The sequence below is a fragment of the Macaca mulatta genome, chromosome 15, assembly GCF_049350105.2.
Source record: "Macaca mulatta isolate MMU2019108-1 chromosome 15, T2T-MMU8v2.0, whole genome shotgun sequence".
NCBI classification, from domain to species: Eukaryota; Metazoa; Chordata; class Mammalia; order Primates; family Cercopithecidae; genus Macaca; species Macaca mulatta.
The window spans coordinates 126,048,737-126,067,342 of record NC_133420.1 but is presented as its reverse complement, the minus strand read 5'-3'; the positions used below and the strand labels follow the sequence as shown (position 1 = coordinate 126,067,342).

At 37.4% G+C, this 18,606-nt stretch overlaps 1 protein-coding gene across 1 annotated transcript in view; it reads right to left on the bottom strand.

Moving 5' to 3' along the window:
* The window catches only part of LOC711939 (contactin associated protein like 3), a 235,617-nt gene that overhangs the window by 11,189 nt on the left and 205,822 nt on the right, over positions 1–18,606 (bottom strand). Inside the window, 3 exon segments of the mRNA XM_028835369.2 lie at positions 11,061–11,300; positions 13,753–13,971; positions 15,010–15,180. Of these exon segments, the coding sequence (XP_028691202.2) occupies positions 11,061–11,300; positions 13,753–13,971; positions 15,010–15,180 (630 nt within the window).

Genomic DNA, 18,606 nt, shown 5'->3' with positions numbered 1-18,606 from the left:
ATTTAATTCTCCAAATCATCCTCATCTCATATTTACATATGATTTATTCTCCAGAATAAATATATAATTTAAAGGTAACTTATCTCATCTTTGGGTTCCAATATTTTCCCAAATCATTCATTTTTAAACATCTTTATTCAGATATAATCCATATGCCATGTAATACACCCAATTACAGTGTAAAATTCTATGTCTTTTAGTATATTCGCAGGCATGTGCAAACATTGCCACGATCAATTTCAGAGTATTTTCACTCCTCCCGACCTTCTTATTCCCTCGTACAAAACCCTCCATATCCACTAGCAGTCATTCTCTGTTTCTCTCCAACATCCCAGCCTATGCAACTACTAATTTACTTTCTGTCTCTGCAGAGGTTCCTATTCGGGAGGTTTCATATCAGTGGAATCATATAATGTGTGGTCTTTTTAATCTGGCCTCTCACTTAGCATGATATTTTCAAGGTTCGTCCATCTTGTAGCATATATCAGAATTTTATTCCTTTTTATTGGTGAATAATATTTCATTGGATGTAAATAATAATGGATGTGCCACATTTTGTGGATCTATTTAACAGTTGATAGACATTTGGGTTGTTTCTACTTTTTGACTATTATAAATAATGCTTCCGTGAAAATTCACATGTAAGTTTTTCTATGGACACGTTTTTATTTTTCTTAGGTATATATACCTAGGAGTAAAATTGTGTAATCTTATGATAACAACAACTTTAAGATTTTGAGGAAAAAAAAAAAAAAGATTTTGAGGAACTGCCATATTTTTTCCAAACTAGCTATACCATTTTACATTCCAAACAGCAATTAGGAGGGTTTTAATATCTCCACATCCTCACCAACATTTGTTATTATCTTTCTTTCAAATTACAGCTACACTTGTCTGTGTGAAGAGGTATTTCATTGTGACTTTGATTGTGTTTCTCTACTGGCTAATGTTGCCAACTATTTTTTCATGATTTTATTGGCCATTCACACATATTTGCTGAAGAAATACCTCTTTATAAGCTTTACCTACTATTTAATTGGGTTAAATTTCTTTTTATTCAGTTTTTTTTTTTTTTTTTTTTTTTTGAGGCGGAGTCTCGCTCTGTCACCCAGGTGGGAGTGCAGTGGTGCAATCAGCTCACTGCAAGCTCTGCCTCCCGGGTTCACGCCATTCTCCTGCCTCAGCCTCCTGACTAGCTGGGACTACAGGAGCCTGCTACCACGCCCGGCTAATTTGTTTTTTTAGTAGAGATGGCATTTTCACTGTGTTAGCCAGGATGGTCTCGATCTCTGACCTCATGATCTGCCCGCCTCGGCCTCCCAAAGTGCTGGGATTACAGGCGTGAGCCACCGCGCCCAGCTTCTTATTCAGTTGTAAAAGCTGTTTAAATAATTTGAATACTAGACTCTTTTAAGATACATGATTTGCAATAATTTCTTCCATTCTATGGGTTATCTACTCTTTCATTCTCCCATGTTTTAAGAGTTTTATAGTTTTAGTTCTTACATCGAGGTCTACTTGGCACATTTTTATGTATGTGTGAGATAGAAGTCTAACTTCATTCATTTGCATGTGCATGTATATTCAGTTGTCTCAGAGACTATTTCTTCCCATTGGGTTGTCCTGGCACTCTTGTAAAATCTATTGACCATAAACGGTGAGGTATCTATCTGGAATTTCAGTTTTATCCCACTGAGCTATCTGTTTAGTCTTAGGCCAGTTATATACTGCTTTGCAGTAAGTTTGGTAATTGGGAAGTGTGAATCTATCAAATTTCTTTTTCAAGATTGTTTTGGCTATTCTGCATCACTTAAATTTTCATATGAAATCAACTTGTCAATTTCAGGAAAGAAGCCAGCTGGGATATTGACTCAAACTGTACTGAATCTGTATATTAATGTGGAGAACACTGGTATTTTATTTATATTAATTATTCAATCCATGACATGAAATCTCTCTCCATTTATTTATCCTTAATTTCTTTCCATGCTTTATAGTTTTCAGTGTGTTTTCCATTTCTTTTGTTAAATGTATTGCTATGTATGTTATTATTTTTGATGCTACTGTAAATAAAATTCTTATTGATTTTATTTTCAGATGATTCATAGCTAATGTATAGAAATACAATTCATTTTGTATATTGTTCCTGTATTCTGCAATTTTGCTGAACTTGGTTTTAGTTTTAATAGTTTTAAGTAGATTCTTTGGGATTTTTTTATATAAAAAAATCGCACCATCTCAAATAGAGATAGTTTTATTTCCTTTCTAATTTGGATCTTTTTTTCTTTCTTTTTTCTTTTTTCATTTTCTTGCCTAATCAGCCTGGCCTGAACCTCTAGTACAATGCTGAATAGAAGTAGTGAGACATACATTCTTCTCTTGTTCTTGATCTTAGGAAAAAAACATTCAGTCTTTATAATCAAATATAATAATTTTAGCTATGAGTTTTTCAAAAATGCCATTTGTTAGATTGAGGAAGTTATCTTCTATAATTACTTTCTTGAATTTAAACAAAAATTCATGAAAGGATGTTGGATTTTATCAAATGACTTTTCTGTATCAGTAGAGATTATCATGTGTTTCTGTCCTTTATTCTTAGATATAGTGTATTATATTAATTGATTTTCAGCTATTAAAACAACTTTCCATTTCTGGGATAATTTCCACTTTGTCTTGATGTATAGTCATTTTTATATGTGACTGGATTTGCTTTGGTAATATTCTGTTTAGGGTTTTCACATCTATCTGCTTAAATGATATTGGTCTATAGATTTAAAATATATATACTGATATATCTATGTCTGGCTTTGGTATTAGGGAAATACTGACCTTACAGAATAAGTTGAAAAATGCTCCTTTCTCTTTTATGTTTTGGAAGAGTTTTGAAGAATTAATACTTTTTATTTAAATACTTGATAGATTTTTAAATAGTCGATATATTCTGATAGTTGATAGCATCAATTGTTTGAAACCATCTGGACCTGGGCTTTACTTTGTGTGGTATTTTAATATTATTAAGACATTCCTTTTATTGTTACAGGCCTATTTATATTTTCTCCTCCTTCTTGAAAGAGAAGTAGTAGTTTGCATTAATTTTGTAGTTAGTGTCATCCTAGAAATTTGTCCATTTTATCTAAGTTATGTAATTTTTTTTCAACATAGTTGTTTATATTCCCTTGCAATCCATGTTATTTCTGTAAGGTTGGTAGTAATATCACTCTTTCATATGGCTTTCTAGTAATCTGAATCATCTCTTTTATTCTTGGTCAGTTGTACTAAAGGTTTGCCAATTTTGTTAACAATTTTAAAGGACTGACTTTTGGTTTGGTTAATTTTTTCTGTCACTTTTATATTATCCATTTGAGAAATTTCTCTTCTTTTACTTATTATTTCCTGCTTCCTCCTTACATTAGATTTAGTTTGCTCTTCTTTTTTCAGTGTCTTACAGTGGCAGGTCAGGTTTTTTTTTGGGAACCATTTTTCTTTTTAAATATTGATGTTTACAGCTTTAAAATTCCCTCTAAACCCTGCTTTAGCTGTGTTACTATATGTTTTAGAAATGTTGTATTTTTGCTTTCATTTATCTCAAAGCCTTTTCTAATTTCCCTTTTGATTTTGGAGTGTATAATTTCCACATATTGTGATATTCTACAATTTCCTTCTATTATTAATTTCATCCCATTGTGTTTATAAAAGACCCTTCATATGATTTCAATCCTTTTAAATGTGTTGAGGTTTGATTTACAGGTAGCATGTTGTCTAACCTAGAATATGTTCCATGAACACTTGAGAAGAATATACATTCTGCTATTGTTAAGTGGCGTGTTCTACAGATGTGTGCTAGAATGACTGCGTTAGCTTTTTCAACTCTATTTTCTTGGTAATCTTCTGAGTAATTATTCTATCCTTTATTGAAAGTGAAGTATTGAATCCTCCAGCTTATTCCTGGTTTGTCTGTTTCTCTTTTCAGTTCTGTCAGGTATTCTTTATGTAATTTGGGGCTATATTATTAACTACTTATAAATTTGTAGTCATTTTATCTTTTTGAGGGAATTAACTTTTTATCATTATAAAAGTTTCTCTATTTCTAGTAGCACCTTTTGTTTTAGAGTTTATTTTTTGTGATATTAACTATAGTCCCTTTAGCTCTCTAGGGTTACTCTTTGCATTGTACATGTTTTCCCTTCTTTTACTTTCAACTAAATTACCCTTTTCAATCTAAACTGTATCTCCTCAAACAGCCTTAGTTAGATTTCTTTTGTTATCCATTCTGACAGTATCTGTCTTTTGATTGGATTACTCAGGCGATGACGTTTAATATTATTACTGATACAGTTGGATTTACATCTGCCACTTTCTCTTTTTCTATATGTTTCATTGTTTTCTTTTCACTTTCATTCTTGACTTATTATTTTGTATTGGTGCATAGTGTGGAATGTAACATTTTAATTTCTTTCTTGATTTCACTATACTTTGGGGTAAAATGTATGTAATATATAATTTGCCACTTAACCATTTAAAATGTGAAATCTAGTAGCATTAATTAAATTCACAATGTTGTGCAATTATCACCTCTTTTGATTTCCAAAATTTTTCATCACCCCAAAGATAAACTCTGTATTCATTAAGCAATAACTCTCCATTGCTCCCTCATCTCAGCTGCTGGTATCCTTGAATCTACTTTGTTTCTACAAATTTGTCTACTGATATCTAGTAAACACGGAGTCATATAATATCTGCCCTCTTGTGTCTGGCTTATTTCACTTAGCATAATGTCTTCTAGGTTCATCAATGCTGTATCATGTATAGGAATCTCATTCCTTTTAATGGCTGAACATATACCAGTATATGCATACACTACATTTTTTTTTAAATCAATTCATGTGTTGTACCAGTATATGCATACACTACATTTTAAAAAATCAATTCATGTGTTGATGGACACTTGTATTATTTCCACTACTGTGATTAGTGCTACTATGAACATTTGTATAAAAGTATCTGCTTGAGTTGTTTTCAATTGTTTTGGTTATATATGTACAAGTGGAATTGCTGGGTTCGAAGGTAGTTCTGTTTAACTATTTTGAGTTAACTCTAAATCAATTTCGACAGTGGCTGTGGCATTTACATTCCCATCAGTAACAAAAGGGATTTCCAATTTCTCTATGTTCTTGCCCAAACTTGTTATTTTCTGTTGTTGTTGTTTTTTTATAGTCAATCTAGTAGGTCTGAAGAGGCAGCTCATTATACTTTTGGTTTGCATTTCCTTAATAACTAAAGACGTTGAGTATCATCCTTCCATGTGATTATTGACTCTCTGTATATCTTTTTGGAGAAATGTCTCATCAAATCCTTTGTCCAATTAGACTGTTTTTCTCTTTGTTGTTAAGTTGTGGAAGTTATTAACATATTCTAGATCAGATATAATTTGCAAATATTTTATCACATTCTGTGGGTTGTCTTTTTACTCTCTTGATAGTGCTCTTTGATACACAGAAGTTGTTAATTTTGATAAAGTCCAAATAATCTATTTTTTTTGTTGTTGTTGCCTGTGCTTTTGGTGTGATCTTTAAAAAACCACTACCAAATCCAAGATCATGAAGATCTGCCTATATATCTTCTCCTAAAAATTGTTTTAGTTTTAGCTTTTAGATTTAAAACTTTGATTCATTTTGAGTTAATTTTGGTAAGGGTCTAACTTCAATCTTTGCATGTGAATACCCACTTTTCCTATGTTTATGTTGAATAGACTGTTATTTTCCAATTGAGTGATCTTGACAAAGACTATGTTAAACATCAATTGACTGTATGTATGAAGGTTTATTTCTGGCCTCTCGGTTCCATTCCATTGATTTACAGGTTTATCCTCATTCAGTGCCACACTGTTTTGAATAATGCAGTTTATAGTGAGTTTTGAAGTCAAGAAGGGTGAATTCTCCAACTTTGTTCTTTTGTAAAATTGTTTTGCCTATTCTGGGCTTTTTCAAATTTTATATAAATATTGGGATGGGCTTTTCCATTTGTACAAAAAGTGCTCTGGGGATTTTGATAAGAATTAGATTAAATCTGCATATTGCTTTGGGTTGTATTGTCATTTTAATAATATTAAGTCTTCCAATTCATGAATATGGAATGTCTTTCTATCTATTTATGTCTTTCTTTCATCTCTTTCAACAACGTTTTACAGTTTTCAGTGTCCAAGTCTTTCACTTTCTTGGTTAAGTTTATTTCTAAGTTTTTTACTCTTTTTGATGATATTGCAAATGAATTGTTTCCTTAGTCTCATTTTCAGATTTTTCATTGCTAGTGTAGAGAAATACAACCAAATTTTTGGTGTTAATTTTGTATTCCACAACTTTGCTGAATTTATTTATTTTTTCTTAACAGTTTTTATTTTCTGAAGAGTTTTCTACATATAAGATAATGTAATCTGAGAGAGAGAGAGAGATAGCCCTTCTATTCAAATTTGGATGCCTTTTATTTCTTCTTCTTGCTTAATGACTTTAGCTGAAACTTCCAGTACTATAACAAATAGAGGTGGTAACACTGGACATACTTGTCGTGTTTCTTATTTTAGGGACGAAGCTTTCACCACTGAGTATGATGTTAGTTGTAGGTTTCTGATATATGGCCTTTATCATATTGAGAAAGTTCCCTTCTATTCCTAGTTTATTGATTTTTTTTTTTCAATCATGAAAGGTTACTGGAGTTTGTTAAATTTTTTTTCAGCAACAATTAAGATAAATCATGTTTTTTTTCCCCTCGTTCTGTTAATCTTGTGTAATACATTGACTGATTTTCATTTGTTGAACCACTCCTGAAATTGTGGGATACATCCTACTAGGTTTTGGTATATAAGCCTTTTAATATACTTCACGACAATGTTTTATTTTCTTTAGTGATTGCTCTAAGCTTGCATTATACATATCTTATCAATAATCTGCTTCGGGTTTACACTAACTTAATACAAGTGAGATTTAGAAAAGTTATTTCTACATAGCTCTATTTATTCTCTTTTGGAACTATTTTTATGCATACCAAACCCATTATTATTTTACATAATTTATTCTCTTTTTAAAAAATCTGAGAAAGGAAAAAAAGAGCAAGTAAGTATTTATAGACTGTCTATAAACGCTCTTATTTACCATTTCTGGTTCTCTTTCTTTGTTCCTCTGACTCATGTTACCATTTGGTGTCATTCCTTATTTCAGTACAGTCTTGCTCCCATCTGTCTCCTCTGTGCTGTTTTTTGTAATATATTTCTATAGGCCCGACAATGAAAATATATACATTATATATTTGTATATTCTCTATTATAGTTTTATACATTGCTTTTTAAAAGCACTGAAAATGATAAGAAATATGACATTATACTTTATTTTATAATTACCTGTACACTTACCTTTATTAGTGCTATTTGTTTTTTGTGTGTAGATTCATATTATTGTCTGGTTCCTTCAGCCTGAAGGAATGTTCTTTGTTATTTCCTCTAATGCAGGCTGATAGCAGTGAACTCTCTACTTGTTGTAAGTAGGAATATATTTTACTATCTTTTTAAATTTTTAGTTTGTATGAATACCTAATAGTTGTACGTATTTATGGGGTAGAGGTAATATTTTGATACAAGCAAACAATGTGTAATGATCAAATCAGGGTAACTGAGATATCCATCACCTTAAACATTTATTTCTTTTTGTTAGGAACATTCCAGTTCCACTCCTCTAGTTATTTTGAAATATACAATATATTATTGTTAACTATAGTCATCCTGTGCTACTGAACATGAAAAATGGTTTTGCTGGGTATAAGTTTCTTGATGACAATGGTTTTATCTCTTTGAATATGTTATCTCACTGTCCTGTGGCCTACATTCTTTCAGATTAGAAGTTAGCTGTTGATCCTGGCATTTCCTTGTATATATGATTTTTCTCCTACTGCTTTTAAAATTTCCTTCTTGACTTTGGCTTTCAAAGTTTTTAATAAGATGTGTCTGGATATAAACTTCTTTGTGTCATCTGTATTTCACTGAGCTTCTGTATCTTAGATTCATGATTTGTATTAATTTGGGGATGTTTTCAACCATTATTTTTCAAATAATTTTTCTGGTCCTTTGTCTCTCTCCTGGTATTTTCAGTTACGTATATGTTGGTGTGCTTAGTTATGCGTGATATTTCTATGATGCTCTGTTTTTTTTTTTTTCATTATTATTTCTCTGTATTCTTCAGGATACATAATCTCTATTGATCTTGCTTCAAGTTTGCTGATTCTTTTTTTCTTTTCTCTGTTAAACTTCCCTGGTTTAACTCATCACTCTCTTCGAGTTATCAACATTCTCTTAATTGCTTACTACCAATATCTTCATACGACTATGCTTAAACTTATCCATGGTCTGTTCCAAATAGAAATCAGTTCACTTGGGGAGGGCTACCAAGCTGTGTATTTTCATGGCCTCCCTCTACCTCTTGGTTAAATCTGCCTCACTGCTCTGAAGCTGTAGGGAGTGAGAGTGGCCTGCTCCTTTGTAGTAAAACCGTTGCTTACAAGTAGGGCGCAGGGTGGGAAAGCTAACTTCTTGCCTTGCCTCTCCTGGTGTAGAAACAGTTCCTTACAAGCAAGCTGGAGTGAGGGCAATTGGGACACAGTGTTTTCCAGCTGCCACACCTGAAGACCGTATGTCCTGGAAGGAGGAGTTGGTTTAGGAAGGAAGCCTCAGACTCCTCAGCTGTTTCTGCGTGGACAGAGCTGCTGTCCCACAAAACTGGGGATGATAAGAAATGGTGGCGCCCAATCTTGGGTAGTGCAGTGTCTCTGGAGTAGGGCCTGGGTGGGGAGGAAACCTTTGGCTTCTTGGCTACATCCATACAGAGTGCAGCTTCCGTCACACTGAGCTAGGGATGGGGAGGTGCAGGGAGAGGGGCTTGGCTTAAATGCCTCAAACTCTCACTGTTATTACTGATTGATAAATGTTTCTTCATTTGATGTATTTCCTTAGGACATTTTCTAGAGACTTTCAATAGTTGTTTTTTAAAATAATAATTTTTACCAGTTATGCCTGTTTCGTATGAGAGAGGGTTTACAGAGCTCCTTACGTGGCCAGCCTGGAAATGCCAGAGTACCATGTTTTTTATTTGAATTTTACCTCGTCTTTAAAAATCGATTTGCTGTGTAGGAAGCATGAAACAGAGCTCCTGCAGTAGCTGGAGAAAAGGTGATTTGAAGATCAACCCTCCGTCAAGGTGAGAATTTAGAAATGTTCTTTTATGCCAAAGATGTTTCTCAAATTTACTGTTTGGATATAAAGGCTAATCCAAAGTGGTGTCTACAGTATTCTGAGAGAGAAAAGTTGAAGGGCTTTCAGCTGCTCTTAAAACACTTTATGAAAGGTTGACATTTTAATTTTATATCAAGTTAATTCCAAAAATGTTTGTAGTATACACATACATACACACATACACACACACCCCAAATATACCTGTAAATAAAAAGAAGATGTTGGGAGATGATCATTGTCTTGGAATACTACTCTACTCTTTCCATTTCCATAAAATATAAAGAATTTACTGAAAATCCAGATCATTCTTATTAGATCAAGTAATCTAACTATAACAAATGCCCCAGCCACTGGAGGACCATTTTCCATTTACTTACAATACAATGTCTATGCTTAAGATAATTTTGGGTTATAAAATAACATTCAAATTTCACTTAGCAAACGTGGATTGGGAATGCTTTAGAAATCAGCACTTGTGCTCGTGAAGGAGTGGTTACTCCTGATGTTGGCTTTCAGATATAAAAAGGGCTCTGTATTTGCACCAGAGCTATGCGATTTGTTAGCACAGAGATCTTCAGGACTAACAAAAGACATATGCAAGACCTTTTGAAAATTTAAATGACTTCTAGATAATGAATTCTCAAAATTCTTTTGAAAGTCACACAATTTTTATAGTGATTAAAGCCTGTTTTGCTGCCAAAAATAGTATGTGTAACAGGCCAGAGACACTTAAAAACACAATTATATTTTACCTCTTATAACTGAATATTCTAATAGGTTTCATAAAAGTATTATAAATATATTAAATAAGTCAGTGCAGGGTACTTAATACTAAAATCAGTCCCTTTTTTCTTTTCTTTTTTTTTCCAACATGGAGTCTCACTCTGTCGCCCAGGATGGAGTGCAGTGGTGCAATCTCGGCTCACTGCAACCTCTGCCTCCTGGGTTCAAGCAATTCTCCTGCCTCAGCTTCCCGAGTGGCTGGGATGCCCGGCTAATATTTGTATTTTTAGTAGGGACGGGGTTTTACCATGTTGGCCAGGCTGGTCTTGAATTCCTGACCTCGTGATCTGCCTGCCTCGGCCTCCCGAAGTGCTGGGATTCCAGGCGTGAGCCACCACGCCCAGCCCTGTTCTTCTTCTCAAAACATGACTGTACCTGAGCAGCAGCTGTGTGATGCCCACTGCACTCCTCTAAGAAGAGTCAGACAGCACAGAGCAAGGTGTCTGAGTGATCCTGTCAATGGCATGTCAATATTTAAATACGATTTCCCCCTCCTAGTTAATACGCTTGTTTTATTAAAAAAGACATTTCTATAAAGGCCTTTTGAATCACTTCAAGTCATTCTCAGAAGGAACAATGGCTAAGAGGATTGCTCAAGCCTAGGAGTTCAAGTCCAGCCGGGGCAACAGACAGGCTTGAATAGCAAGAAGTTGTCTCTAAAAATTAAAAACAAAAATAACAATGATGCTTTACTGATGTCAAAATTAGAACAGTACAAGGACAGAGTTGTGAAAACCAAATTATTTTGAGAGGATTAGCATTGAACAGATGCTAGGGGTAACCCAGAGATCTTCTAAGAAAGAAATCCAGAGAGGACTGATAGCCTTAAGTTTTCAAAAACAGTCATACCCCTTCTAAATTCCATAGAGGAATTTGGTACAGAAATTATTCCATTTCAAATAATTCAATCTTATCCTTTCTGTATAGTATCAAATGCCATAAGCGTTCTTCATATTATGTAAGTTTCATGTACTTGCCCTATAACCTGCTCCTTGGTCACACTTACCATTGGAGCAGAATGGCCCATCATATGCTGAGAAGGCACAGTCACAGGCGACCCCTCTGCGTTTCTCTCTGCATCTCCCTCCATTGCGACACAAGTGTCCATAGGTGCTGCAGTGTCCTGCACACCCAGGCTCCACTCCTGGCGTCACTGTGGCTCTTTCTTCCAGGTCCAGGGCCACCCCGTTCAACTGCAGAGACCGGATGCATCCTAGAAAGCCTCTCTGTCTGGAGGCCGTTCCACCTACAATGGAAACACTGCAAATAGAAACGTGTTCCTTGGTATTTTATTCAGGATTTTATGTCCATGTCAAACTCAGGCCTTATGGAGAGTGGCAATAATCACAATGTGTCCACAAATTTTGTGAACATGCACGATTTTGAAAATAAAACTGTTATGAGATATCACGAAGCTTTAAATGACATTGAATAAAACATTTATTCACATAACTTTCAAATATGGTGAGTCTGGCAAATAGTCCATCTAAAAACATTTCTTTTACTTCAGGTAAGAAAGAATTTCACTTTAGTTCCTTTACAAAGAACAAAATACATAATATAAACCACATCAAACATTATTTTACTTTCTTTATCAATAAGAATGTGCATTATAATGGTTAGGTATGAACTTTCAAGTTTTTCACAATAATAAAAATATATATGGATACATTTCTTACTTGGATGGACTCTAAAAATAAAGTGTGAAGGGAAATGGAGAAGCAAAGGAGGGGAAGTTGGAAGGGGTGACACCATGCCTCAGGATCTCCTCCTCTCAGGAGGATATAGTGCTAAACAGTAATTGAATACTGCATGCATGCATATTTTGTCATGTCAAACTGGAATGCTGAAGAAACCATTTAGAGAGGTTTACAACACTTGTGTAGTGACACACACCATTATGAAGGCAACAATTCTCAATGTTAGGAGCATGGAAATTACCTAGAGTTTCTGGAAAATGCAAATTGAATACTGCATGCATGCATATTTTGTCATGTCAAACTTGAATGCTGAAGAAACCATTTAGAGAGGTTTATAACACTTGTGTAGTGACAAACACCATTATGAAGGCTACAATTCTCAATGTTAGGAGTACAGAAATTAGAGTTTCTGGAAAATGCAGAGTTTTGAGCCTCCTCTCAGAGATTTCAATTCAGTAGGCCTAAGGTGGGGGCCCCAAATCACCCAGCTTTGTGGGTGATTCTGAAGCCAGTGATTCAATCACCGCAGTGAATGCTGATTCTAGGTGAATTGTATGCTAATTGTGTTTCTAGGCTTTCCTTTAATTAATCTCCAAGATTACAAGTGAGAAAATCAAGTTCTTGGTTCGACCCCTCCGGGTATTCCTCCTAGTTTGACTGGTTTCATGTCCTTTGAAAAAGCCTCATTGCACCTTAATGGAAGAGCTAACCATGCTTGAAGCTAGGTTTTAGGAAGTCATGGTATAACACCCCCATCCACATCCACATCCATACATGGGTTCATTGTGTAGCATTTAGTACCTGGAAGTTGTATCTACCCTCCCCTATAAATTAGGTTGTATGATAATTTGTGATTTAGTCCAGTTTTAATTAGATTGCATCCTTATTTGCTTTAAAATGCATAAGAAATGAACAAGTGAGAGCTTTAATCTGTGTTAGAATAGTTTCAAAAGCAATATAGCAAAATATATTTTTCCCAAGGGGAACAATAAACAACAGTGATAAAACAGTAATTAGGCAAACTAAAGGAAAGCCTTCCAGAGCTATCACCTTTAAATAAATGGAGTGCGAGAACAGACGAGCACCACCGGGTTATAAACAAGGAGCCTGTGATGAGAGAGCCCCAGAGGTGAGGCCAGCAGTGAGGAAAACCAGGAGTGGGCTCCTGGAAGCCTGGCCCCAGGGAGCTGCGTGGTGCTGCTTCCGCTCAGCGGGTATCCTGCGATCTGGTTTTGAGTGGACCCTGGAGGACTTCTGTCCCAATTACAAGCTCTGTAACTACACCGAGAAGTGAAACTGAAGAAATAGATAAAAATGTCTAATGATCACACTAATAGTGTTGATAAAACATAGCTGTCACATATACCAATCCTCTATAATATGAATGGTTCAAGTTTGGGGGTCGGCTATCCTGGGATCCCTCTCATCAGCTGGTTACTCCACCTCTTTGAGGCTTGGCTATCTCATCTGTAAACAGATGACAATACCTAAACACTGATACCTAAACATTGAGACACTGCAGGGCCTGGTGGCTCACACCTGTAATCCCAGCACTTTGGGAGGCGGAGCGGGTGGATCACGAGGTCAAGAGATCGTGACCAGCTGGGCCAACATGGTGAAACTGTGTCTCTACTAAAAATACAAAAATTAGCCAGGCGTGGTGGCATCTGAGCCTGTAGTCCCAACTACTCAGGAGGCTGAGGCAGGAGAATCGCTTGCACCCGGGAGGCGGAGGTTTCAGTGAGCTGAGATCGCGTCACTGCACTCCAGCCTGGGCGACACAGCGAGACTCTGTCTGAAAACAAAAACAAAAACAAGAAATGTCAAATCAGAAGCACACAGCAAGCTCCTGGAACCTACCAGGTTATCAGCAAATAGTACCAACAGCAGTAGTAGTTGCTGTCGGCAATTGTTGCTCTCAGTACGTTATAGTTCTTATTTTCTTTTGGACCTTCTCTGGACTCACACTAAATTCAGTTATAAACCACCAGCACTCACCAATGAAGAGCTGGCTGTTGAGCTGTAAACGAACGTGCCCATCAGCAGGGGCAGGCTGCATCTTCTGAGGAAGCTGATCGACTTGAAGAGACGCTCCTTTAACATTTCTCTCTGCCCTCACGTGGTGCCACCGATTGTCATTAAAGGGAGTGGGTGACTGCACCGTGACCTCACAAGGTCCATTCCCCACATCAAAGGAAAAGGTCACTTCTGTGGGAGCTAGAAATATTAGATATGAATATTGCTCAAGCAAATTCACAGGGAAGAAAAGTGAGTCTTGTGCAGACACAGGAAAACATGAAGACGTGCTCAGGATGGAAGGAGACAATGACAGCGATGCAGAAAAACGTGACTGTGAGTTGGGGAAGGGGCTGGGGGCAGAATAAATCTGTATCCTGGAGGAAAAAATAAAACAGAGCGGATTTTAACATATTTATCCTCAGAGTTCACAATTCACCTTGGTAAGTCCTAAATAGTAGAGCTATGTACCCATAGCTGGAATACCCACAGCTATGCACCCATAGCTAGAATACCAAATAGTATTTGTTTTTGAGGTTTCAGTAATTTTATGTACAAACGGCTCAAAGTCTCATCTAATTCTATAACCACTGAATGTGAATTCTGACAGTCATAAATTCAGCTTTGGGTACACGAAAAACAGTATGTCTGGTCAAATATTTCTGGAATTCCATAAACAACGTGACGAGTTTGGTTTAAAGCTCTGGCTCTGCTGTCCTGTACTCTAGGGAAGGCATGACATTTTAATGGATTATTACGTGCTTCATGCTTCATTGTTTTATTTTCTCTTAAAAATGATTACTGGCTGGGTGTGGCAATTCACGCCCAGCACTTTGGGAACCTGAGGCAGGCAGATCACTTGAGACCAGGAGTTGAAGACCAGCCTGGTCGACGTGGCAAAACCACATCTCTACCAAAAATACAAAAATTAGCTGGACATGGTGGTGCACGCCTATAGTCCCAGCTACTCAGGAGACTGAGGCAGGAGAACTGCTTGAACCTAGGAGGCTGAGGTTGCAGTGAGCCAAGATAGTACCACTGCGCTCCAGCCTGGGCGACACAGCAAAACCCTCTCTCTCCCCCTCTCTTTCAAAAAAAAAAAAACACCTAAAATCATAGAAGTTTAGTGTTTTATAAGGAAATACAAAGTAAGAATGAAATAACTAACATTTTGTTGAGTTGAAGCTTTTATTGCTAAATAATGGGTACCCTGTGACTTGTCCAGAGCAGGCAGCTTACCCCGCAGCTCAATCCTGATGAAGTCTGTGATTCCCAGGTTCTCCATAAACACCCCGGAGGAAACTGTGGTCTTAAAAAAGAAACACACGTCAGCAGTGAGTTCTCCGTGGAAAGCAGGGAAATGAAGGTATGAAGTCTCAGTGTTGAAGGAAGCTGAATTCCAAAATGACTCTGTTTACAATAGAGAAAACGACAAAAGGAAAAAAAGTCATGAAACAAAAATAACAGTTACATTTGATACTTACAGGATTATGATTGCTAAATACATTAATAATCTATATGAGCCTTCACTGGGGGTTCTGAGCATCCATGTCATACACTGATGACATCAAGAGCTAAATGGTGATTATGTTGAGGATTAGAATTCTGTGTTCAGAGAAGGCCAAGCAAAAGCCAGGCAAAAGCAGTGAGGCCAGTTAAGAGATCGTGCAGCAACACAATGGGGACAGGGTCAAGTTCAGAACCACCTCAAAGGTATGGCCAACAGAACTTACTGAAGAACTGGAGAAGATGTGAGAGGAAGGGTGGAGTCTGAGGTGACTTCGGGGTTTTCGGTCTAACTGGGAGGGGAAATAATTCTGAAGCAGCAGGTTGGAGCAGCAGCTCAGTTTGGGACATGTTAAATTGAGATCTCTATTAGGCATCCAAGTGGAGATTTGAAGGAGGTAGTTGGATAAATGACTCCAGAAACCAGAACACAGACTCTTGCTTTCTTTCTTGCACACACACACACACACACAGACACACACAGACACACACACAGACACACACACACACAGACACACACACACAGACACACACAGACACACACACACACACACAGACACACAGAGACACACACACACACACACAGACCACAGACACACACAGAGACACACACACAGACACATGCACACACACACACACACACAGACACACGCACAGACACACACACACACACACACACAGACACACACAGAGACACACACAGACACACACAGAGACACACAGACACACACACACAGACACACACAGACACACACACAGACACACACACAGACACACACACACACAGACACAGACACACAGACACACACACAGACACACACACAGACACACACACACAGAGACACACACACACACAGACACAGACACACAGACACACACACACACAGACACACACACACACACAGACACACAGACACACACAGAGACACACACACACAGACACACACACACACACAGACACACACACACACACAGACACACACACACACAGACACACACAGACACACACACAGACACACACACACACACAGACACAGACACAGAGACACACACACACACGCACAGACACACACACAGACACACACAGACACACACAGACACACACAGAGACACACACACGCACACAACTGTCTTAATTCCTTTCATGGAAAGAACCACCAAGAACACGAAGAAGCTGATTTGTTCCTTTCTGTCCAAAACCCAACCCAGGATTGCACATCACACGGATTCCTCAGGCCTCTTTAGTGTCCTTCATTCTGGAACAGTGTGCCAGTCTTTTCTTATCTTTTGTGTTCTTTTGACTTTTTGGTATTTTTCAGTTGATTTGCAGAATGTTCCTCAACTTGGATTTGTCTGACATACTCATGATCGGATTCATGTTGTACATTTTTGCCAAAATACTGCAGAAGGGCCGCTGTGTTCTCCTCCGTGTGTCGCGGCAGCAGCCAGCAATGCTCACCAGCCCCATCACCTGTCCTATTAGTTTCAACTGCCTTGTAAAGTGGCATTTGTCGAGTTTCTCCAACATGAAGTTATTATTTTTCTCTTTGTAATTCATGTATTTTTGACACTTTAAGGTTACAGAAACACAACTTTACCCAGTTTAGAATTTTTTCACCCAATGGTTTTATAATATATTGATGGTTCCTGACTGAATTTTTATTCTGATGGCTGCCAGTGGTGATTTTCTAAGCTCTGTCATTCCTTCCACATTAATTGGGTGACATGCCTCTGTTAGAAATAGCTTTTCTCGGCCAGGTACGGTGGCTCACACCTGTAATCCCAGCACCTTGGGAGGCCGAGGCGGGTGGATCACGAGGTCAGGAGATCGAGACCATCCTGGCTAACACAGTGAAATCCCATCTCTACTAAAAATACAAAAAATTAGCTGGGCGTGGTGGCGGGCACCTGTAGTCCCAGCTACTCGGGAGGCTGAGACAGGAGAATGGCATGAACCCGGGAGGCAGAGCTTGCAGTGAGCCCAGATCGTATCACTGCACTCCAGCCTGAGTAACAGAGCGAGACTCCATCTCAAAACAAAAACAAAACAAAAACAAAAACAAAACAAACAAGAAATAGCTTTTCTCTTGATCTTTCACTAATTTATTTGTGTATTTACCCGTTTGTTTATTCACATCACTCTTGGATTCCTATTCTATTCAATGGCTTATAATCTATAACTTATTTTGATGCTTAAGTTGTCTGAAATGTGGCAGCTCCTTTAGGCTGACATCCATGTCTTTTTGAGCTTTTTTTTCCCTTTTGTCATAACAAAATGATCCGGACTCATCTTAAATTTTCTCTGCCACATTTCTGGAATCAGCCATTTCTTCAAGGAGTTGTAGTTTCTTTTTTAGCAGAGAATGATAGAAAATGGTGTTTAGAAGCCCAGATCTACAGGCTAGATATTTACTAGGGTGTCATTGCTTCTAGCCTTCTCAATAGTTAGCTAGGAAATATGTGTACTTGTATCACACACATACACACACGCACACACTCTCTTCTATGTGTATTCTATAGCAGTCAACTAGGAAATATGTGTGTTTGTATATCTCTCTCTCACACTCTGTCTTCTATGTGTATTCTATAGTTATCTATTATGTATATTAAAATCCATGAGTTCATGTGGATACCTCCGTTTTTAACCCAGCACTACAGGTTCATTACAGTCTTCCTCCTTCCCACATGTATAACTCTTTCCTCAGTGAGAAAGTCAGCTCCTACTCTCTTCACTGTATTTACATCTTTGCTCATTCCCCAGTGTGGAACCAAGCTTCTAACCCAGTGGTCATTTCCTTGACCCCATCCCTGCAGATCCCCTAGTCCCAGCTGCCCCAAAAGAAGAGAAAAGAATCAATAAATGTTACATTAAAGAATAACAGAGATGAAGATAAGGAAAGGAAGAGGAAGCTACAAGTTTTACAGAAGGGAATATTTTCTTTTTCTTTCTTTCTTCATTAATTAATTAGTTTATTTATTTTAGAGATGAGGTCTCGCTTTGTCACCCAGGCTGGAGTGCAGTGGCATGATCACAGCTCACTGCCACCTCACATTCCTGAGCTCAAGAGATCATCTCACCTAAGCCTTCCTAGTTGCTGGGACTACAGGCCACCATGCCCAGCTAATTTTTAGGGTTTTTTTGTAAGAGAGGGGGTCTCACCATCTTGTCCAGGCTTGTCTTGAACTCCTAGGCTCAAGCAATCCTCCCACCTCAGCCTCCCAAAGTGAGAAGGGAATATTTCAAATATCACACTTGCTCTTCTCCATACTTTCAGAAGTCTTGCTGAAAGGAGGATATATACTGAGGGTGAATGACATATCCTGAAGAGT